Consider the following 21,157-nt stretch of genomic DNA (forward strand, 5'->3'; position numbering starts at 1 on the left):
GCAGATCTCACGGTAGTAGTCAATCAGTAGGGAGTCGTCTATTAAGCATCACTTTATTTTAGTGCATAACGTTAAACCGAAAACGAAAGGTTGTCTCAGCATATTGACAAATCCTGGAAGACTGGGATACGTGCCATCAGCGTGTGCTGTTGAATCCGATCAGTCCAGCCTTCCAGTCAGCCAGACTTTTGTTGACATGATCCACAGACCAGACGTAGAACTCATTCGGATCGAACGAATCCAGGTCAATTCCACTGTTCAGCATGTCGAACTTCTGGTCCTCAGTGCAAGTCCTGGCGCGAATGTTCCGCTTCAGTTCTTGCCATCGTTCCGGACCACCCGCATCCTCAAAGGGGCACCTTCCCTCGCCATCAGTGCAGGTGAAGGCGGAGGTAGCCGGTTCTCGTCCAGCTATCGTGATGCTGTGATCCCATCCATCGCCAAAATCATAGGTGTAGACGAGTTTTTGTCCTTTGTAGGGCTCCTTGTCAAGCACTTCCCAGAGCTTGACCTTATTGGCAGGCTTTTCTCGTGTTCTCGGGTGCGCATGGGCCTCATCGCCGAACATAGCTTCGGTGCGGGGGTAGATCATTCCCGGTAGGGATTTGATGCGAAGGAGGAACTGACGGGGTTCGGCGGCCATCTGGGCATCGTAGACGCTGGTGTCCTCGTCTTGCAGCTCAGCCAGCTGACGTCTATCCCTGATGCCACTCCGTCTGATATGGTCCATCAAGTTGAACGCGCGCGGCTTGAAGGCCGGGTCTTTGACGCAGAAATCCCAGTTGTGGGTATCGGTCCAACCGAAGGCGAGCTGCAACGCGTAGTGCAGCTCGAGAAATGTCGCGGTGGATGGACACGACAGGGTGCGCTTTACGACAGGGTTGGTGATTTCGCCGGGGCAGATGCAGACGTCGAGGATGCAGTTGGGACGCTTGCAAAATGGCTGATGAGCAGGCCAATGTGCGGCCTGGCAGGCTTTGGAACAGTAAGCGACCGTGCGGCAACGCGAGCAGCGATTGAGCGTTGTGGTGGCGTCTGGTAATTTTTCGCAGCTTGAGCACGTGGCTGGAGGATCATCATTGATGAACGACATCGTGTCTTGGACAAGTGGGGGATGAACAGAGCGTTGGTGATGAAGTCGGAAGAGGGGGTGTTGGGCTGGCAAACGTGTTGAGCCCGATTGCAATTTTTCGATTTTGGCGATTAGCTAAGAGTCTTGGCAGAAGCAAAGCTTTGACGCCTTATTAGAATTGAATCTGTTGTAAACTTGTTTAAAATGTGTTCGAGACTTGGTGCTCACATGTCGTTAACATGTTGCTAACATGTGAGGGTATATTGACTTTTATTCCACATGGAAAATGGTAGTTAGGATAGGTAAGATCTGTCAAGAGATAGACGGTCATAGAGCGCACGAATCCAGGTGTTGAGGGGTTATACAAATCGAAGTGTTGTGGTGTCGTTGTGGGCGACTGCCAAGACCAGTAGCAGAGCCGCAATGCAGTGCGCCCTCCATCCTAATATTTTTGCTCGCCAATAAAAAAAAAGGTTGACGATTAAAATATTTGTATTGGTAAGGTATTGATAAGGAGTCATTTTCAATTCGATTCTGAATCGGTTTGTAGTCAATTCGTATTCAATTCGTGGTAGAATCTAAACCACTGTGAGACAATAAAGCTTAGCGAGGAAGAGCTAGATGAACATTTAAATAGTGGGTCCAACTGATTGGAAGTATCTTCCAAGCTGTGCTGAGCAAACTGGAAGTCTCGAAGAGGTGTTGGAGATGTTAAAAGATAAAGATCGAGTTCTGGGGGGGCATGACCATCAGCAAAGACTGTGTACGCTTAGAGGTGGCACTAAGCTCAATTAGACCCTCTCTTTTAGGTGATTACTATATGCGGCTCTTCGTACTCCAATAGAGGTGTATCAACGGGACGTTGTGGTGTGGACCGCCAAGACCATCAGCAGCGGCTGGCATGACCCGAGCTTCCCGCGTCAGCTTCTACTTCGCACTTCTCGCATTTGCCTTCTTCCCTTGACCGCAGTCGTGGAGCGCCCCAATACAAAGGTCTCGCGATATTTCCACCTTACAGGACGTAGACTGTGAAGCATAATTGAGCTAAAGTCTATGCACTCTCAAGAACCACACACAATAGCCGAAGCGAGAGCATCATGGCTGAAATACAGGAATCCAAGATGGCGACCAACTCGAGCAAGGGCCCCAATGGCAAGTGCAACGAAACAAGAGCTGGTCATGTGCAGAGTCAATTCTGCAGAAAGGGAACAGTATTACACGGGAACGAGGGCGCTTCGCACGAGGTAGCGAGACAACGTGAGCGATGACGTAAAAGCTGAAAATTTGTTCCACCGACGGAAGGCGCGGCACAGCATGGACGACGTTTCGCCAGGACACGAGGAGCTGCAGTATATCCCGGAGCAGCGTCACCTAGGGATCGAAAGTGCAAAAAGGGAGGCAGAAACCAGGAGGTCAGCACGAAGAACGCAGGATATCGCCGGGTACCACGTCGGCGACGAGCTGCACAACGGCCGGGAGAGGCGCAGCTGCCGAGACGCACAAGCATCGCCCGCGAAAAGCTTGAGTCGGCCCTTTCGCATTCCAGTCCACATCAGCTCACGAATGGCCCATTTGCGTGAAACGGCGGACCGCGACCAAGGTCGAAACCAGACGCTACTGCGCCTCTTCCGCCTTGCCTCCCGACCTTCACACATCGCACCTATTCAATCGGTGGCAATGCAACGCTCCAGAAACGGGCATAGCATGGGGTGACGGCTGCAGACCCTGAGCGAGCCACATTCGGACAATGACGCAAAGGGCAAGATGAGCAGCGGCTTATCTTCACCTTTCACCAACGCCTGTTCGCTAGCTTATCTCCACTATTTATCTCGGCCCAGCTCGGACACCATGCCCCGGTTTCTTTTCTATTCCCGCGACCTCCGCCCTGAAAGAAATCCGCGTCTCGCCCTCCTCTCCAATTTCTACTGCCTCGCTCCCCACTGCCTCCCGTCGGCCAGCTCCGATCTCCGCCTCCTGCCCCGTCCCCTACCATGGCGACGACGCCTCCCAAGACTGCCGAAGAGAAGGATCTCAGCGCAGGGGACATGGAGGGCCACGCGCGCCACGCCTCTGCCGCTCTCCACGCCCTCGATCTCGTCAAGAAGCACGACCAACACCACCCCGTGCACTGGCCGACGTGGAAGAAGTGGGCCATTACCACCGTCTACTGCCTGCTCCAGACCTTCGTCACCCTTACCTCGACCAGCTATGTCAGCGCCGAAACCGCTATCCAAGAGAAGTTTGGCGGCAGCACTCAGGTCGTCACTTTGGGCCAGTCCATGTTCATAGTTGGCAATGCTGTCGGTCCCGCCTTCTTGGGGCCCTTGTCGTAAGCAGCGACGATTCTGCGCGCGTATCATGCGGTAGAGCTTGCGTGTGCTGAGCTTGTCTAGTGACATCGGCGGCCGTAAATGGGTCTACGTCATTTCCATCCTAGTCTACGCCATCTTAAACATTGTAAGTTGCCCGGAGCTCGCCTAGACAAAGCGATTGCTAATTCGAACGCTTTCACTCGTCTAGGGCACCGCTTTAGCGAGGAATCTCCCCATGCTCATCATCTTCCAATTCCTGTGTGGTGCTGCTGGGAGCACGGCGCTCTCCAACGTCGCCGGTACCATTGCGGATCTGTTCGCCGACGCGGACAATGCCGCACAGCCGATGGGCCTCTTTGTGGCTTCGGCCAACATTGGCCCCAGTCTGGGCTCTCCCGTAGGCGAGTGGATCGCCTTCTTGAACCCGAACATGGGATGGAGGTGGATCTTCTGGATCAAGTAAGTGACGCTTGGACAAGTTTCACACCCTAAAATCTTCCCGCCAATAGTCAAAATCCGGGGTCCTAAGGTGCTGACATAATGCAGTGTCATCATTGGAGGAGCCTTCTCCGCCATCATGTGCTTCGTCCCAGAGACACTCCCCCGCGTGGTAATTGCCAGGGCTGTGAAAAACGCAGAAGCCGCCGACCCAGATGAAGTTGCTGTTGCCCAGACGAAGGTCAATGTTTTCCAGGAGATCCGCTTCATTTTCACCATGGCCATCAGAATCATGGTTTTGGAGCCCATCGTGACCTTTTTGGCCATCTACAACGGCTTCGCCTATGGTCTCCTTTTCCTCTACCTGGACGGCGTTTTCGACGTCTTCGTCGTCAACAACGAACTCAGCTACATTGGCGCCGACCTGACTTACCTCAACTTCGTTGTTGGTGTCACGCTCATGTTCTTGTTCCTGCCGGTCCAGACCTGGTTCTACAAGCGCGACAGGGAAAGTCGTGGTGGTACCGGCCGCCCGGAAGCTCGGTTTTTGGTTTCCCTGGTCACCGTTTGGGGTTTTCCCATCTCTCTGTTCTGGTTTGCTTTCACCAGCGACGGAAACACGAGCTTCTGGTCCCCAGTCATTGCTGGTGCGGTCTTGGGCTTCGCTGATCCCCTCCTGTATTTGGGCATGTTGAACTACATCACCGGTAAGCTCGAGGATGCGAAATTCGCAGAGAAGAACACTACTTACAAGGCTGCAGACTCCTACCCGAACGTGGCCGCCTCCGCCATCGCCGCGTTCTTGATTCCTTCCTTCACCCTTGCTGCCGCATTCGCCCACATCGGACTCATCATGTTCGAAAACCTCGGTACTACCTGGGCTATGGCCTGCCTGGCTTTCATTAGCTTAGGCATTGTGGCTCTCGTCTACCTGCTGTACTTCTTCGGTCCCTGGTTGAGACGGAAATCCAAGTTGGCCAAGTCATTCTAAAGGCTTGCACTTTTCTTTCAACATCTGGTCATTGGAGAGGAAGATTCCCACTTTGCTTTAGATTTGGTTTGGGTCAAAAATTAGGAGTATCGACAGGATTCCCGGGTGTTCACTAGCGACAAAAAAAAAAGATTCGGAAAAGGCCTGTCCCAAGGACCCTCTGAAGTGTCCTGCCGCTTATGGCATGAAACCATATAAATATCTGGACCGCCGATCTTCCACCAGCGCCTGGCTCTTTGTATTTCATAGACGTCGCTGCTGGTAGGTATGAGGGGCATCGTCCATGTCGAACACGATTCTGCGCCGAACTTGTGTCAGCCTCCGACCATAAATGAAGAGATGCAAGCGCGCCATCCTCGAGAGTTTCAAATACAGGAAAGCTACCGCTGAGGACAAGTCTGACGACTCCAACCAATGCATAATTGGTCATGTTTGTCGGGTCCGCCATGCTCACTCTGAGACGACGAAAGCACTGCGGTCACTACACTGGCTCTGCCATCCTTGCCGCAAGAGGCCATGATCATATGATCTGCAACATCTCTTCCAAGGCGGAAGTGCTCGCAGTCGCCTTAACGGGTGTATTCGTCTTCATTTGTGTGTGTTCGTGTTGGTGTCTCCAGCTCTCCAGCAGAATACCAGTTTAACACGAACATGGCTATAGAAGATTACAAGATGTTGAGATCAGCACAACTGACAGGTATATGGAAATGGACAGTTTATGACCTCTGAAGAAGCATTTTGCAGGCTTGAATACGCTGATCTTGTTACAACAAACAGGAATCCCGTTATGGAAAACTCGTCAAGAAATTCCACAAGCGTAAAAGGCCCGACCTCCAGACAATCTCACAACGTTAACCCTACTCTCTTTTCATTTGTCCATGCCGTAAGTGAGTTACCAATGCAAATTCGGTGAGCCGTCCGATGCGTATCCAGACCCGCGCTTATTGGATTCGTCTTGGTTTCCTGTCAGCTCAGCCTTCTTCCGATCAATTTGAATCTTCCAATCCTTCGTATCTTCCGAATCCAGAGTTACCCGGTAACGCTCGGACTGAATAAAGTCGTTGAGAAAAGTGTTGAAGCGAGCAAGGATCATGCCACAAGTCTCGCCGTGCCCTTCAGGAAAGGTGACTTTGAAGTCCTGCATTTTCGCAAGCAGTTCGGAAACACTCCAGTTGATATCCTCGTGAGTCTTGCGTTCGGGCCAGAGCTCTGCTTCTTGGAGGGACAGGATCAAGGAGCCCAAGGCTACGCTATCGCAAACATTTTGATGAGACTTATTCTTACAGCAGAAAATCCGTTGCTCATTAGCGATAAGGTACTCATCCACCAGCTCGTAACATGCTTGAAGTAAACGTTCCAAGGCTGTCGATCGGCCATGGTGAATGAGTCCTGGGAGAACCAGGTCAGCCTTTCCTAAATTCTTCTAATCTTCTACGCCCTTCTCCGACTGACCTTGGATAGATGGAGGAAACCGCTTTCCTTCTTCTTTGGAAGAAGACATCACAATCCCATCAGGCGTCACGCATTCTTCGTCGTAGTTCAGTTTCACCGTCAAGATCAGACGGTCCACGATCTCCCGGAAAGTCTCTTCCTCCCCAAAAGCCCATGCAACGTAAAGCACCTCCTCACGCCCCGGCATGAGCGCTTTAGATTTCACCGCATCCCACCACCCCGCCACCAGGGCCGCAACAGCTTAGTCGCGCGATATGCATGTGCTACCTGCGCCACGGCCGACACCTTTTCCAGCTCCAGCTGCGCCGGCACGCGGTAGAAGTGCAGGTGCGCTATGTTCATCAGAACCTCCATGCCGCGCGCATCGTCGGGCAGGAGCAGCGGCTCGACGCCGGGGATGGGCTTCGGTTCCGTGTAGAAGCCGCGGCGTGAGAGCCAGAGCTTGAACCGCTCCGAGATGAGTGATATGACCTGGCTCGAGACGACGAAGATGATGTAGGGCCGCTCCTCGTCCGACGTGTCGGGCGAGTTGAGGAAGAGTTGCGTGTCGCCGTCCGGGGCGAAAAAGACGGTTTCCAGCGGTGGAGTGGATGGTCGATCCTGATCGCCGTCTTCCATCCGTGGTGAAGGAGGTCCATACATGGACATGATGTATAGAACAAATTTTAGGGATGGGGAATACTGAGGGTGAGAATGGAATTCAACGTGCGGGGAAGAACACTGTCCGCAAGAGATGAGATGAAAGGGCGCCGGAGAGGAAGAAAAAAAACTTAAGGGCAGGGGTCAAGTCGACCTGGCACATGAGCAGGACTGTGGATTTGTGCTCCCTGGTGTGGTTTCATGCGTGTAACCAACACCACCACCAAATGTCGCCCATCGTTCCACCTTATTATCCCCAAGAAAACCCCAGCGCTTGAAAGATATATATTATGGACAGCACCATTCTAGAATATAATCGTTTCATTTGTAACTGCATAAGAATTTCGTCGTGCGTGGCTTCATTGTTCAAAGCAGGTGGGCCAGCGGCTTCCGCTTTAAGAAGCAAACATTAGTCCATTGCAAAGGTACACTTAGACTTTCCGCTTCTCTACCTCGCTACTTCTAACCACATATTCAAGTTATGCTTCGCTTCTGCTACAAATCTCTTAGTTCTTTGCTAGGAAATTCTCCAGCGCGATTTCTCCAGAGCGTACCAACATTTTTACCTACTAATAACTGACTGCTGTGGTATAATTGCGCATCGCCTAAGACAATGACGTTCCGTCCCTTTTCAGAAACAGAGGGGTAGAACTCTCACTTGATTGTTAGATAGCCACTTTGCGGACTCTACAACAAGATACTTCAAGATGCTATTTACCATGCACACCACGATACGATTGTAAATGAGAATCACAATGTAACATTACTAGTACTATATCCTCAACTAAATTAAAGTCTACAGTAAGAGCCCCCAGGCGGGTCTGTGAAGAAGCTCAGATATCCTATTTCGAGGGGCCGACCAGGTAAGCTTTGCACAGGCAGTGTACGCAGAGTCAGACTACAGAGCTCCTCTCAGAGACTGACTTAGTTAACATGCGTTCCCTTCTCTAGCGACTGCCAGAATGGAAGAAGCTTCAGAGAGAAGAGTTCATCGACGCATCGCAGGCCGATGGTGTTGATCTGCAGGAATGGTTCGAGGAAAGACCGGAAAATTTGCAGACAGAAGCGAGAGATATCATTCGCAGAGTACTATCAAGCCTGCAGTACACTGGCGTCAACGACAACTCTGACATGGTGGTGAGGTGGATTATTCCTGGAAAACGGTTTCGACGATTCAGTATGCCATACAAGGACCAGAACGCGTAGGCAAAAAAACTGGCCAACTCGGAAGACTGTGCGGCCTTCGTGCAAGAGTAGTAAGGAGAAGCCGGACCAAAGTAGGCATCTTTGCTAGTACCGAGCCCCAAGATATTTAGTATAGGATGCGTAAAAGGTTCGGCGAAGAGCGTCAACTACGCGAGAGACAAGGAGATATACCTACGCGGGATTTCCTTTTCTTCTCTAGTAGAGGACACAAATAGAGTGGTTCTCAATAATTCTAGCACATTTATCTTTCCACCACTGGCAGGTTTTTAAGAAGTCCGACCCTCAAATAGTTTCACGCCACCAACTTTATTTTCTTTACACTTTCTACAGTCAAAATGGAATACATGATGCGGACTAGAAGTAATTCCAGGCCAGTAGCCTCAGAATCCAGAGCCCCAGGACTTACAGCCCGAATTCATGCCCTACAGTCACTTTACTATTCACCCTTCGGACTCCCTCTTCCTCTTCAACCCATTTTCAAGAGAGATCTCATTGGGTAGCTCCAGTCTTCCCGTCAGCTCAATCTTCTTCCGATCCATATGAGCCTTCCAGGGCGAGTCTGAGTCTGGGGCCATCCGTTTGTACCCGGCCTTACTGAACTTGTCAACGAACTTGCGGAAACTGTCGCAACCCCCGTCGCAAGTTTGCCCATGAATTGTCACGACTTCCAATGTCTGCAGTGTAGCGATAAGTTTGTCGACGCTCCAGCTGATATTCTTGCAAGTCTTGCGTTCGGGCCCCAGCTCGAAATCCTGCAAGGACAAGAGTAAAGATCCCAAGATTATACTATCACAGTGCTCATCGTCACGTTCCTCCTCATCGGACGTGTCCTGACAGCAGTATCCTCCTTTCGCACGTGATTCAAAGAATTTGTCCACCAGCTTATAGCATCTTTTCAGCAAAAGATCTACAGCCGCCGACCGCCCTTTACGAACAACTTCTAAATTTCCAGGGTCAGTTTTCTTCCCAATATGAATCTTGCGCCATTTTGTGCCCTTTATCCGACTTACCTTCGATGTACGGTGGGAAGTGCTTGTTCTCATTGGAAAAGTCCAGTATGACCCCTTTAGGCGTCACTAATCTCTCCTCTTCATCCAACCTTACAGAGCGGATCAAATGATCCACCCCGCTCTTCAACATCTTCTCCTCCCCGAACGCCCACGCGATGTAAAGCAGCTCCTCATACCCCGGAACGTTCGCCTTGTCCTTGACCGCAGCCAGCCACCTCTGCCACCAGGGCCTCACCATCTGCGTGACGCCGTACTTCTCCATCAGCACCGCCACCGCCAGCAGCCGCTTGAACTTCAGCTTCTCGGGCACGCGGTCGAAGCGCAGGTGCGCGATGTTCAGCAGGACCTCCAGGCCGTCTGGGTCGTCGTTCGGCAGGGGTACGAACGCGACTGCTCCATCGGCGGCGCTGCCGACGTTCTCGACCGTCTCAGCTTCCAGCTTGCAGCGGTCGACGTGGCGCATGACCATGTGTGCCCATGCGTCGCAGACGGGCGCCATGGCGTGGCTCGAGACGACGAAGATGACGATGCGGGGCTCATTGTCTAGGCTGTTGGGGGAGGAGAGGAAAAGGTGCGTGTCGCCTTCTGAGGCAAAGTAGACGGTTTTCGGTTTTGGGGGTCGTGGTGGATCCGGGTCAATTTTCTCGATCAGCTGTGAAGAAGAAGCTTCCTCCATGATGAGGAGAGGACGAAGAAATCGCTTGCACAGGAAAGAATAACGTCTCAAGAAAAAAGTGTTTGCGGAAACCACGTCTGAAAAATTTTGAGAAAGCTGGTTTCATAAGCGTGGGACGGTGACTGATAATTTTCGTTACTCATCTAGCTGATGTGAGCAATCACAGGTGCAGGATTCCTGCGGTGATGGGTTGCATAATCGCCGCACTGCCCCTGGTGCAAGAAGGGACATGGATATAAATCAGATGGTCCCATATTTGAACGTTAGAGCGAAAGAGATATTTTTTCTCGGGTGAACATGATCCACTCGATTACACGATAGGGGGGGAGTTTTTACACCCTCTATTCCAATCCCTAGGGCGTCCGCTTCCTGTGGTGTTTCAGAATCCTGCCGCTTGCTGCAGACAATATCCTGAGAATATGACCACTCATAAGAATCGTGTCCTTTCCGCTAGCCGCCGTTTGTGAGAAGCGGTGTACACGACGGAATACAAGCTGGTCCGGTCAGTGGGAGAAGCACGGTACGTTCGAAGAGCAGGATTCCATGATTTCACGCATGTCGGACTTCTTGTACCGCTGTTTATTCGCATAGTATACAGCCCCTATCGTATCCAATGGCTAGCGTAGATTTGTTTTTCTACGTATCAAAGGCCTGTAGATTGCCAGAAACAGCAGATGCTGGCGGAACGATCTGCCAATTCGTCCGTCGTAGTCGTCCCGTATTCTGAACCTTGCTATCCTTCGCCCAGGTCATCGGCCGCAAGAAGGAAACTGTGCAGGTTACCCCTTCACTTCCGTCTCTGCCTACCCTCCACCATTTCCCTTTTCTCCGACGTTAACCCACTCATCTCAACCCACCACCCTTGCCCTCATCCAATGCCTTGGGGCCACCACCCCTCTGCCTCTTCTGCTGCGCCGCCTCGTGTTTCCTGAGCTCCTCCGGCACGCGCGAGATGCTCGACTTGCTGAGCATCTGCTTGAGATCGTACCTGATCATCACCAAATGTTAGCGATCCATTCAAGGAACCAAGTGATACAAAAAGTAGAGCAAAGGGGATGGGGGCGAGGAAAACATACATAACATCCGTATCCTCGTTTCCGAGGAAGGTGATGGCCACACCGCTCTTGCCAGCACGACCGGTACGACCGATTCTGTGCGTGTAACTCTCGATGTTGGTAGCCATGTTGAAGTTGACGACCAGCGAGACGTCTGGGACATCGATACCACGACCCGCCAAGTCGGTGGCGACCAGCACATCGACCTGACCGTTGCGCAGCGACGCCAGAGCCGCCTCACGCTGCTCCTGCGTCTTGGAGCCATGCAGGGTGACGCTGCTGAAGCCCATGTGCTTGATGTCGCGGGCGACAGCGTCGCAGTTGCGCTTGATGTTGACGAAGACGATGATGGGCGGCGCAAACTCGCCCGAGTTGAGGATCTCCTGCAGCCGCTTCTTGCGCTTGTCCTCGCCTGCCACGAACTCGACGCGCTGTTCGACCGTTTCGACTGCCTCGCCGACGTTGCCGATCGTCACGATGGCCGGGCGTCGCAGGTACTTGCGCGCGATGCGCTCGACGGCAGGAGGCATCGTGGCCGTGTACATCATCGTCTGGCGGTATCTGTCTTTGCCACCCAGATGCTGGCTCATGGCCACGGTATTCTCTGCTGTTTCGTCGTCGGGCTTCTCGTTGCCGACGGGGAGGGCATCGAGGATCTTGTTGACTGGCTCCTCGAAACCAAGGTCAATCATACGATCGGCTTCATCCATAATGACGTAGCAGCACTGGCCGAGTACCAACACGCGGCGCTCGATACAGTCAACAAGACGACCGGGGGTGGCGATGATAATCTCAGCACCGTCGCGCATGTTGTAGGCTTGCTCCTCGATGGAGTGACCACCAACAATACTAACGCAAGTGAAGCCGAGTGGAGTAGCGAACTTCTTCGCCTCGATCTCAATCTGTTGCGCCAATTCACGGGTAGGCGCAAGAATGATGGCGTAAGGACCATCGTTCTTTGTGAACTCGTTGAGAGGAGGCAACTCGGAGATGTAGACGAGCAGAGGGAGCAGGAAGGCAGCCGTCTTACCGGAACCGGTGACGGCAACACCGATGAGGTCGCGAGAGCCGAGGGCGATGGGAATGGCGGCGCGCTGAATAGGCGAAGGCTCGAGGTAACCGACGTCGTGAATGATATCCAACAACCGCTTGGGCAACCCGGACTCGTCCCATGACCGCATGGGATTCGGGATAGAGCCACCCTTTGTGCTGATGTTGAAATCCTCCTTGAAAATACGCCAGTCTCTTTCCCGCATTTGATCCAGCCTCTTCTCGCTCCAGTGCTTTTCCAACGCCGCGCGACCTCCCTCCTCCCTCCTTCTTCTCTCCATCTCAGCGATCTGGGCTGCGCGGACGGCGCCCGCCTCCTTGTCCCGCTCGATGAGAGCCTGTGCATATTTTTTGGTAGCGCTGTCCACCACGTCGTCGGAGAAGCCACCCAAACGGCCTCTGCCAAAGAATCCAGCTTCCGCGCGGGTCTGGTACAGAGGGTTATAATCCGTGCTCGTGTCCTCCTCAGCATTCCATTCGAAGTTGAATTTCTTCTCCGTCGTCCGCTTGCGCTTCTTTTTCGCTGAGAAGGTTGACGTATTTTGCTCCGAGCCCATATACCGCTGGCGAATCAGTTCCTTTTCCGCCTCCTCCGGATTCTGCCTCTTGTCCCCCGCTTTTTCACCAGCAGCCTTGCCTCCTTGAGTTATGGCGACTGATTTCGGCGGGGGTGGAGGGGCCATGTCGTAGCCCTTGTTCGGCTGGGAGTTCCGCATCGCGCGAGGGCCGGTGGGAATAGCGGCGGAGGAGCCGTTGACGCCATTTGTCGCGCTACCATTCTCTTGCACACCATTGCCGTTCCTGCGCTCGGCTTCGGTCCGGCGCTTCTGGTCTTCCACTTCCTTCTGGCGTTTCTCAAGGGCGAGCTTTTCGCGCTGGGCCTTAGACAGGAATTTTGGCTGGTAGAGTGATTCTAAGTCAGCTAGGTGAAAATAGGGAAGCGCATGCACTAAAGAGACGCTTTGTAAACAAGAAAGCTCGTTGGGCGTGCTACAAGTGGCATGGGGTTATGGCAGGGCTCAACTTACTTTCGCGGCCGCCGCATCAGCCTCCTTCTTTTTCTTGAGAATCTCCTCGATGCTGAGGGGGTCTTTCTTAGGCTTCGGCGCTCCCCATCCCTTCTTCTTAACAAGCGTCGGGCCAGATTCTGGTTCTAGCGGTCCCGAGGGCGGCGGAGGCGGAACATCGTCCAGCGGAGGTGGTGCGGGAAGATCACTCGGAGGCGGCGGCGGGACAGGGTCGGATGGAGGAGGAGGAGGCGGGATGCCGTCCTCGGGAGGCGGAGGGGGTGGCGAGGCTGCACTGTTGGTATCGAAGGCCATTGTGGAGGGGTTGGCGCAACTGCGTGAAGTCGCGGTGTTGCGGAGGTTTGGCGGAGGTCCAGGCGGCGACGATGATGGAGCTTGGGTCGTCGGTCTTGGCGCGTCCACATGCGCCGATGTCTCTTGATACCTACACCCGCCACCGCCCTCAAGCCTCAATTCACGAAAACTAAGCCCAACCGGGTGGCCGAAAGCAATCTGGCTCACTACGCGTGCTTATTCTACATTTCTCAGCATGGCAGCCACATATAGCTTTCCTGAGAAATTCTTGACTCATTTCGTTGAGAGGGCAAAAGATGTCTCTTCTGCTTGATATCTTACAATGAACACGGTCCTTCATGAACCGCAGCTGTCCATGTTGACCATACAAGGACTCAGCCGAACGCCGTATCTGTACACCCATTTTCCCTTGCTGCTCTTGCATTTCCCTCTACATCATCCACAATTCCATCCATTTTCTTGGTCACCTAAGTACGGAGAACGTTCTCCCCGGCAAAGATGTGACCCCACCAAGAGAGCCCCAGATCAAACAGCCCCAATCCTTTATTTCGGCCACTTCTTCCAACCACGACCATGACCGCGCTGCAAGAAAACCAACAGTTAGCCAACAATCCTCAAAAGTAAACCCACCCCGCGAAACATCCCCAGAAAAGTGAAAAAAAATGAAGCAATTCTGCACGTACCTGCTTCCACTCCTGGATCAACTCGGGCATCTTGAGCATGGCCTGCCTCCTCTCCTCCAGCTTGCCCTTGAGCCCGCGCTCCCACTCCTTACCCTTGACCCTCTGGCCGACACCGGTGCCCTTGACACGCAGGCCATGCTCCTCGCGCCGGCGCGCGCGCTCGCCGCTCTTCTTGATCGAGTGCGGCAGCAGATCCTCGACGCCGTGCTTGGCGGCAATCTTGCACAGCTCGGCCTGGCGGCGCAGCGAGAAGACGGGGCCCTGCCACCGGCCGGTGATGGTGTTGAAGCGCGGCTTGAACGGGTTGTGGTAGGCCGGCTCTTGCGGCTGGTCCGCTGCGGCTGCGGCAATTGTGGTGGTGGTGTTGGACGATGCGGCGGCGGTGCCTTGGAGGAGTGACGGCGGCGGGAATTTCTGGAAGAAGCGCATGAGGCGCGGAGGCAGGCTCTTGGCGAGCTGTATGTGCTGTTGTGTGGAAGCCATGGTGGGCTCAATTGGTCGGTGTGGGCAACGTGAGGTGGGTTGTCTTTACGGCGGCGCGAAATGGTGAAGACGCGCTCTTCGCCGGAGAATCTCCGGGTAGGAAGCACTCTCTCGTCGAGCAAGACGCCGGGAGTGCTCGCAACTTTTGAGGTCTAAGAGAGGTACAAAAATCGACAGTACCGATAATTCGAGGAGGCTAATCCCTTGCATCTGAATGTCTCAAATTTTACACCATCTTGTGCAGGCTTCGAAGGCGTCGGCCATGCATCTGAGTTCACGTGGCGGGTGGTCCGAGTGCCGTGGACGACTGGCGCCGGGCGAGCTCACCTCCATCGGCGGCGAGCCGCGTTACCTGCGAGCTGCCTAGCAACACTACCCACCATCACCATCCGACACCACCGCCGCATCCCCCCTCTCCCACCTCCAACCCCCGCTCAGCCGCCATCTCTCCAGCTCGCACGACGCCGTTCGCACATCCACATCCGCAAATCCCCCGGCGGCAGATAGCAGACCGAGCTAGCTAGCCATGGTGAGCTTCCCCAGCAGCAGATGTCGAGCTCCAGCTAACCCACCGCCACAACAGTCGTCTCCCTTCAGCATAAGTACAATCCCACACATCGCCCGCCGCTGTTTCAGTGCATCTCCAATCTAACCCCCCACCAGACGGCGGCGCCTGCGTCGCCATGGTCGGCAAGGACTGCGTGGCCATCGCGTGCGACCTGCGGCTGGGCATGCAGGCCCTGACCGTGTCCAACAACTTCCCCAAGATCTTCTCGTACGGCGACGTGTACCTGGGCCTAACGGGCCTAGCCACGGACGTGTCGACGGTCGCCGACCTGTTCCGCTACAAGGTCAACATGTACCGCCTGCGCGAGGAGCGCAACATCAGCCCGCAGACCATGGCCAACCTGGTCTCGTCGTCGCTGTACGAGCGCCGCTTCGGCCCCTACTTCGTCAGCCCCGTCATCGCCGGCATCAACCAGACCACCGGCAAGCCCTTCATCTGCGGCTTCGACAGCATCGGCTGCATCGACTTCGCCAAGGACTTCATCGTCTCCGGCACCGCCAGCGACCAGCTGTTCGGAACCTGCGAGGGCCTGTGGGAGCCCGATCTCGTGCGTATTCCTCCCATTGCTGCAAGAGCAGAGTTCCGCTGACGTCAATGTTTACCATCAGGGCCCAGAGGACCTCTTCGAGACCATCTCGCAAGCGCTGCTCAACGCCGTTGACAGAGACGCGTTATCCGGTTGGGGCGCCCACGTCTACATCATCGAGAAGGACAAGGTGACCAAGAGGCTGCTGAAGGGCAGGCAAGACTGAGCGGTGGGCGTGTGGCTGCTGCTGCTGTTGTCGTTGTGAGGGCAGAGTTTGGAAAGGGCGCATCATCGTATAACCCAGGCTTTAATGAGAGAATCTCCTGGGGAAAAGCAAAGCGCGAGGGCGTCATGTGAGAGAATATACTGAACGAAAGCGAGGTGACGATGATCATGCTTTTTTTGAAGTAGACTTCGCTACCAACACGGAAGAAGTGGAAGGTTAGAGGACTAGGCTTGGGGCATGATTGTAGAAAAGCATGCAACGAGTCAAGGAATTCACGATATTGAAGACATCTTTGATGGATTGCACACGGAAACTCCTGTCCATTGAATTGTCCGTCTTCCGCCAACTCTCATCCAAGTGTGAGAGGGGAGTCAAGAATGCGTATTCTGTACGTTATCTCCCAGGAATCCCAAAAAACTCCTGCCATGAATTATACCCCTTCCCATCATACCGAAAAACAGAGACTCCCGCCTGACCTTTCAATCAAGAAATGCAAACAATGCAGGGCTATCTAAGTACCAGCGAATGTGGGGTATAAACCACTCAAACCGCCATGGAAAACAACCAAGAATATCAAAACAAAAAAAAGGCAATTTCTTTGAACCAAAGCCCACAAATAAAATGACGGCCCCTTCCTCCTTACATAACCATCTCGTCATCATGCCAACCACCAGCGGGTCCAGAAGTACTCTCATAGCCGTACTCCCTCATGGCCTGGAACGCGCCGTACTGGTTCTCCACCGCAGCCTTGTACACAGGGTCCGTCGCGCCGCTGTACCCGTACACCATCCCCTGCCTGCGGGGACCGTGTTGCTGCTGCTGCTGCTGTTGCTGTTGCATCTCGTAGTCACGCTTGGCCAGCTGCTCGTAGCCGGACAGCATGTAGGGCTCGGCGCCGGCGAGCTGGTTGATGCCCATCATGCGGGGGCTGGCGAGGGTGCTGGTGGGGCTGGCCGAGGCGCTGGCGGTGCCCTCGTCGTCCGTCATCATCTCCATCTCCGTGTCGAGCCGGATCGGGCGGGTGGCTGGTTGCTGCTGAGACGACGAGTGCTGCTGCAGGCGCTCGTAGCGCTCGCGGGCCAGGCGCTCCTCCATCTCGAGGCTCGTCGCCGACGTCCACACGCCGTCCTCGGCGGCGGCGCCGCGCAGGGTGATGCGCCACAACTCGAGCAGGCGCAGCTGCTGGTCGGCGTCGGCGCCGGTGAAGAGCTCGAGCTGGCCCGGCGAGAGGTCGGCCATGTCGATGTCGTGGCGGGCGAAGATGGCCATGAGCTGCGGGTTGGTGCGGGAGGAAGGGGGCACGAGGACCGAAGGAGAGGTGGTGGCGGGTTCGATGTTGGTGGCGGCTGGGGAGTTGAGGTTTGGCGCCGAGGCCGGGCGCGAGAGGAGGTGCGAAGTGTTGGGCGTGTAGTGGGTGCTGGCGTAGATGATGGGGGCGGGGCGATACTGCTGCTGCTGCTGTTGCTCTATTTCTATGTTCTGTCCTTGCTCTTGCTGCACCTCAGGAACCTGCTCCTGTACGGCGGGCGTCTGGAAATTGAGGCTCTGCTGGAAGAGCGCGGCGAGCTCGTCTTGCTGCATTTCGGCTTCTCTGGCTGACGGAGTTCCGGGTTGGGCGCCGAGACCTGTAGATACTATTCCGCACTGTTTGCTCGCGCGGAAGTCGCGGGCTCCAGTCAGTAAACGTAGGCTGGTAAGCTACATCAGGCTTACGTGATTGCAGGTGTGGTTCTGGGAAAAGACAGAGGCGGAATAGAGGACGGGGGTGTTGTAGCAACAAGCACGGCAGTAGTGAGTGATGACGGCGGCCATTCGTCTTTGCGGGGGCGAAACACACGTATATGGTCTACACAATGCGAGGGCCTTTTTCGGGCAAGAGCAGAGTTAGTCGGAAAAAGCAAAGATGACTGGGGCAGAAATGCCCAGCGGAGCGGATCAAATGCTTCGGACCGGGTCTTTGTTTGCAGTCTTTATAGATAGAAGCGCGCTTTGAGTCGTCGGCACGTGTACTGCTCGGGCGGCCTCGAACGTCCTTGATTCTCGGCGTGGGAGCAGCGGCGCGGCGAGGGTTGGGCGCGGCGAGGAGGATAGAAGCAGCGGAGGAGTTCAGGGAGAGAAGAGCGCGTCCCCCGGGGAAATTGGGCGCTTATAAGAAGCGCGCGGGCATCAAGCGTGATGGTATGCGTCATGCGCCGCGAGGGAATGGGCGGCGGAGCGGGATGGAGGGGCGCCGCGCGATGTATCAGGCCTGGCGCCGGCGGCCAATAGTTGGGCTCGCAGACACGTGTGCTGATGAGAGCGGGCATTCCGCTGGGGCCTGTTGTGCCGCAGCTGTCGCGCATGCCCCAATTACAGCCACCCGCCCGTTAATTAGTCGGGCATTGCAAGACGGTGCTACCTGGTGGCGGGGAACCATGTTGGGCGCCATGGCGGCGATGTGCGTGACCGAAATGGTCGCCGGCAGCGCCACGTCGGCGTCACGACAATCCCTGCCCCTAGCTTGACCGGCACTTGCACCCCCAAAACTGCAACTTTTTGCACCCAGATCTGATGCCAAACGCTGTTGCTCAAACCCACCGTGGACAACACTGCCGCAGTAGGTTACGAACAATACCAATCGCGTTCCACAAGCAAGCATCGTTGTGCAATCTCGAACTCAGTCCAACTATGAATAGAAACGCTAATGTTTTCCCTTGAAAGGTGTGTCGACAAGTCCAGTGTCATTTGCAATCCGTCATGCCACACGAGAAGAATTGATCGACCTGTGCCACGCGAACGACGCCATAATACTTTTCCTTTTTAACAAATACGCAAATGCAAGTTAGGTTCCAAAACTGCACAATGAAGATCGGTGTGATGCCGCTACGGTCCCAATTCGGAACCATTCTAGATGAGCACAAATTCAACCTCCTCCCCGAACACCGTCTCCCCTGTTTGGCGCGTCAGACTGCCAATACCCAGCCGGCGGTATTCCGGCAAACCGCCACCCCCAGTTTCCTCGCTCTTCAATGCCAACACGGTAGGGCTGCCGGCCGAATCGACGTACAAAAACAGACAGTCCAGCTTGGCGTGCATGTCACCGACACTATCGAAAGTGATGTGGCCGACAGCCACGCTCTCCCCCTCCGCGCCGGATTCTGAATCGGTAGTGTATATCTCAGCCACTCGTGGTGGCGGCCACCGCGTCGAGACGGTGCAGAACCGCCCGCGCATCTTGAGCGCCACATAGTTTGGAAGTCCCATGCGCTCGGAGACTTCAACCGAAAGGAGCTCCGCCAACGGCTGACGGTCCTGCTGTTCGAAGCACACTTCGCCCTCCAGCGCCGACCAAGACCAAGATGGAGCTCGCACCTGTCCGTGGTTGCTACTGTTCTTCCCTGGTGCGCAAGCCCACCATGCCAAGGATCGAGGCGGATGCCTCGACTGCGTGTTGATCCAATTGCCATGATGGTACTCCATGTTGTTGATCGAACCAAGCCGATCCGCCAAGCCAAGGAGTGCAGGAAGCCTGTCTGACGACTTTGTGAAGTCGCAAGCGGAATATGTCGCAATGATGCCCTGCCACCGTCTGATGAAAGTCTGCTCGAATTCGTCCGCTTCCCACAGCGACGAGCTTTCCCGGAACCTGCCTCGACCAGCCTCCAAATCCGATATCGACCTCGCGAGACCGGCCAGTCCTTCCGCTCCTCCCGCCCGATGCCGGCTGCCGTCCTCGCCCAGGATCTCTTGCCGACACTCCCAGAACACCTGCTCTTTGGCAAAGTGTATCGTCCGCCGCGACAGCAGCCTTTCCTGCACGACCCATCCCCGGTGGTTCAGCCGAGCCTGTTCTACTTGCTTGAACTCGGACTGATACGGCTCCGTGACGAAATACGTCCCTTTGGTGGCGTCATCCAGATCGCACGGTACCGCAACAGTCTTGACCATTGGGCCTTGGAGAAACTCGGTATCATCGTTGGGTGCTTGTGTGGCAGCAATGGTACAGTACGCATTCTCGTATACTGCTCCCATCCTCTTCGACTCTCGTTCCCAGTCCTCAACGCTGTCCTGGACGATACAGAGGGAATCGATCCAGATGTACCGGAAGCCGAGCCTTCTCGTCACCCTTGCCGCGTCCCTGAGCGTCCGCGGTAGATCTTCGAGCGCGAAGCCGTCTTCCCGGTAGCGCTGGCGATTGTGCGAGGTCAAGCAAAACGACGCGCCGCCCCAACAATGACTGAGTGCGAGGTAGACTCCACGCCGACCCTGAGTATCCACGATCCGAGGTCGGCTCGATGTGTCCGGAGCGCCTACATCTAGAAGCCTCGTTGGCAGCGGCGGCTCCGGGTCGATATGCTTGCCGCAGATGCTTCGACGGCAGGTTGAATGATGCTCGTTGCATGTTTGCAGCCAGTCGTGGAGCATCTTGACAGAGTCAGGTCCAACACGGTCCGAGTTGACCAGCCGTCGCGGTACATGCGTTGCGGCTGGACTACCTGATTATTCCGCTTGTCAATTGGAACCCATGATGGCTTACTTCAGACAGACTTACCCTCCTTCGCAGCGAGCCCGATGATACCATGGATGCCGCTTTTCAGACCCCAGGCACCTCGACCGTTAATTACATATAGGGAATGCTCTTTTTTCCCGCCGGGATGGGCAATGTTCTTGCATTCAAGAAAGGCGAAGCCTTCAGGGTGCAACGCTCCTCGTACCCGATCCTTCAGTGGAGACAAAGTGAAGTGCCGTTCGGGGCCCACTGTTCCCTCTAAGTCTTTCTTGAAGGTATCGAGATCGGCGCCCTGGATGTTTTCAGGAAGCACTCTCGTGTTGATGTTCTCGCAGCATTCGCTGTCGGGCTTGAAAGCTCTGGCCACGAGCCCGTCGAGGACGGCACACAACTCGCAGTTCCACTCGATGTTGATCGACTTGCGATAGGCATCTTTGAAGATGCGGCTGAAGGGACGTTCGGTCTCAAGTAGATCCTCCAACCTCATAGACCTGCACCTCAAACAAAGAGCGACCCACGTGTCTCTTGGCCATTCACGGTCGAGCGAGCTTTCTTCAGTCGTAGACCCCGAGTCCGTCATGATCTTGAATGGAGATGTCGCCTCCTCTTCTCTGAAAGGATTAGACAATCGTTTTTTGCGTGTTCATGGTAAGGGTGGAGAGCAGCTGAAAGGAGGTGTCAAAACAGACGTATCTAGGCGCGGACGCCGCTGCTAAGAGCGCCACGCCATGCATTCAGCCCCGACCCCCAAGCACCAATCACAACTGTCCTGCCGGTCCGCCTGATGATGCTGCAATGAGTTCATGGAAGTGAAAGCACTTACCCGTACGCCGTAGTTGCCCAACCCGTCGTGCGCTCCACCCCACTGTTGCCCACAACGGAAGTAAAAGCAACTTCTTCTTGTAAATGCTGCACCAAACAAAACTCGAAGTCCGAAAGTCATAGCAATTCATTTCACT

General features: G+C 54.8%; 9 protein-coding genes across 9 annotated transcripts; 2 read left to right on the plus strand and 7 right to left on the minus strand.

Annotated features, from left to right (window-relative positions):
• Positions 1 to 136: 136 nt before the first annotated feature.
• On the minus strand, positions 137 to 1,093 carry LTHEOB_2773 (Mynd domain-containing protein; the record flags this gene model as incomplete). The annotated part of the gene is made up of 1 exon (XM_035511622.1): positions 137 to 1,093. The coding sequence occupies one exon, from the start codon at positions 1,091 to 1,093 to the stop codon at positions 137 to 139; it is 957 nt and encodes a 318-aa protein (XP_035363499.1).
• A 1,970-nt stretch (positions 1,094 to 3,063) lies between these two features.
• LTHEOB_2774 (Vitamin b6 transporter bsu1) lies at positions 3,064 to 4,813 on the plus strand (the record flags this gene model as incomplete). The annotated part of the gene is made up of 4 exons (XM_035511623.1): positions 3,064 to 3,401; positions 3,466 to 3,529; positions 3,593 to 3,843; positions 3,931 to 4,813. 4 exons carry the CDS (start codon positions 3,064 to 3,066, stop codon positions 4,811 to 4,813), a joined length of 1,536 nt encoding a protein of 511 aa, XP_035363500.1.
• An 892-nt stretch (positions 4,814 to 5,705) lies between these two features.
• LTHEOB_2775 (Nuclear pore protein) lies at positions 5,706 to 6,913 on the minus strand (the record flags this gene model as incomplete). Its single annotated transcript, XM_035511624.1, has 3 exons — positions 5,706 to 6,202; positions 6,266 to 6,434; positions 6,533 to 6,913. 3 exons carry the CDS (start codon positions 6,911 to 6,913, stop codon positions 5,706 to 5,708), a joined length of 1,047 nt encoding a protein of 348 aa, XP_035363501.1.
• A 1,637-nt stretch (positions 6,914 to 8,550) lies between these two features.
• LTHEOB_2776 (Nuclear pore protein) lies at positions 8,551 to 9,796 on the minus strand (the record flags this gene model as incomplete). Its single annotated transcript, XM_035511625.1, has 2 exons — positions 8,551 to 9,050; positions 9,121 to 9,796. The coding sequence occupies 2 exons, from the start codon at positions 9,794 to 9,796 to the stop codon at positions 8,551 to 8,553; spliced, it is 1,176 nt and encodes a 391-aa protein (XP_035363502.1).
• An 843-nt stretch (positions 9,797 to 10,639) lies between these two features.
• LTHEOB_2777 (Pre-mRNA-splicing ATP-dependent RNA helicase prp28 protein) lies at positions 10,640 to 13,223 on the minus strand (the record flags this gene model as incomplete). The annotated part of the gene is made up of 3 exons (XM_035511626.1): positions 10,640 to 10,784; positions 10,873 to 12,800; positions 12,930 to 13,223. The coding sequence occupies 3 exons, from the start codon at positions 13,221 to 13,223 to the stop codon at positions 10,640 to 10,642; spliced, it is 2,367 nt and encodes a 788-aa protein (XP_035363503.1).
• A 543-nt stretch (positions 13,224 to 13,766) lies between these two features.
• Positions 13,767 to 14,389, minus strand: LTHEOB_2778 (60s ribosomal protein l25; the record flags this gene model as incomplete). The annotated part of the gene is made up of 2 exons (XM_035511627.1): positions 13,767 to 13,805; positions 13,907 to 14,389. The coding sequence occupies 2 exons, from the start codon at positions 14,387 to 14,389 to the stop codon at positions 13,767 to 13,769; spliced, it is 522 nt and encodes a 173-aa protein (XP_035363504.1).
• A 526-nt stretch (positions 14,390 to 14,915) lies between these two features.
• On the plus strand, positions 14,916 to 15,709 carry LTHEOB_2779 (Proteasome subunit alpha/beta; the record flags this gene model as incomplete). The annotated part of the gene is made up of 4 exons (XM_035511628.1): positions 14,916 to 14,918; positions 14,973 to 14,991; positions 15,053 to 15,504; positions 15,566 to 15,709. 4 exons carry the CDS (start codon positions 14,916 to 14,918, stop codon positions 15,707 to 15,709), a joined length of 618 nt encoding a protein of 205 aa, XP_035363505.1.
• Positions 15,710 to 16,348: 639 nt separating this feature from the next.
• On the minus strand, positions 16,349 to 17,290 carry LTHEOB_2780 (uncharacterized protein; the record flags this gene model as incomplete). The annotated part of the gene is made up of 1 exon (XM_035511630.1): positions 16,349 to 17,290. One exon carries the CDS (start codon positions 17,288 to 17,290, stop codon positions 16,349 to 16,351), a length of 942 nt encoding a protein of 313 aa, XP_035363506.1.
• A 1,305-nt stretch (positions 17,291 to 18,595) lies between these two features.
• LTHEOB_2781 (Heterokaryon incompatibility protein) lies at positions 18,596 to 20,778 on the minus strand (the record flags this gene model as incomplete). Its single annotated transcript, XM_035511631.1, has 2 exons — positions 18,596 to 20,184; positions 20,241 to 20,778. The coding sequence occupies 2 exons, from the start codon at positions 20,776 to 20,778 to the stop codon at positions 18,596 to 18,598; spliced, it is 2,127 nt and encodes a 708-aa protein (XP_035363507.1).
• Positions 20,779 to 21,157: the final 379 nt, after the last annotated feature.

The sequence above is a fragment of the Lasiodiplodia theobromae genome (genome assembly GCF_012971845.1).
Source record: "Lasiodiplodia theobromae strain AM2As chromosome Unknown scaffold_7, whole genome shotgun sequence".
NCBI classification, from domain to species: Eukaryota; Fungi; Ascomycota; class Dothideomycetes; order Botryosphaeriales; family Botryosphaeriaceae; genus Lasiodiplodia; species Lasiodiplodia theobromae.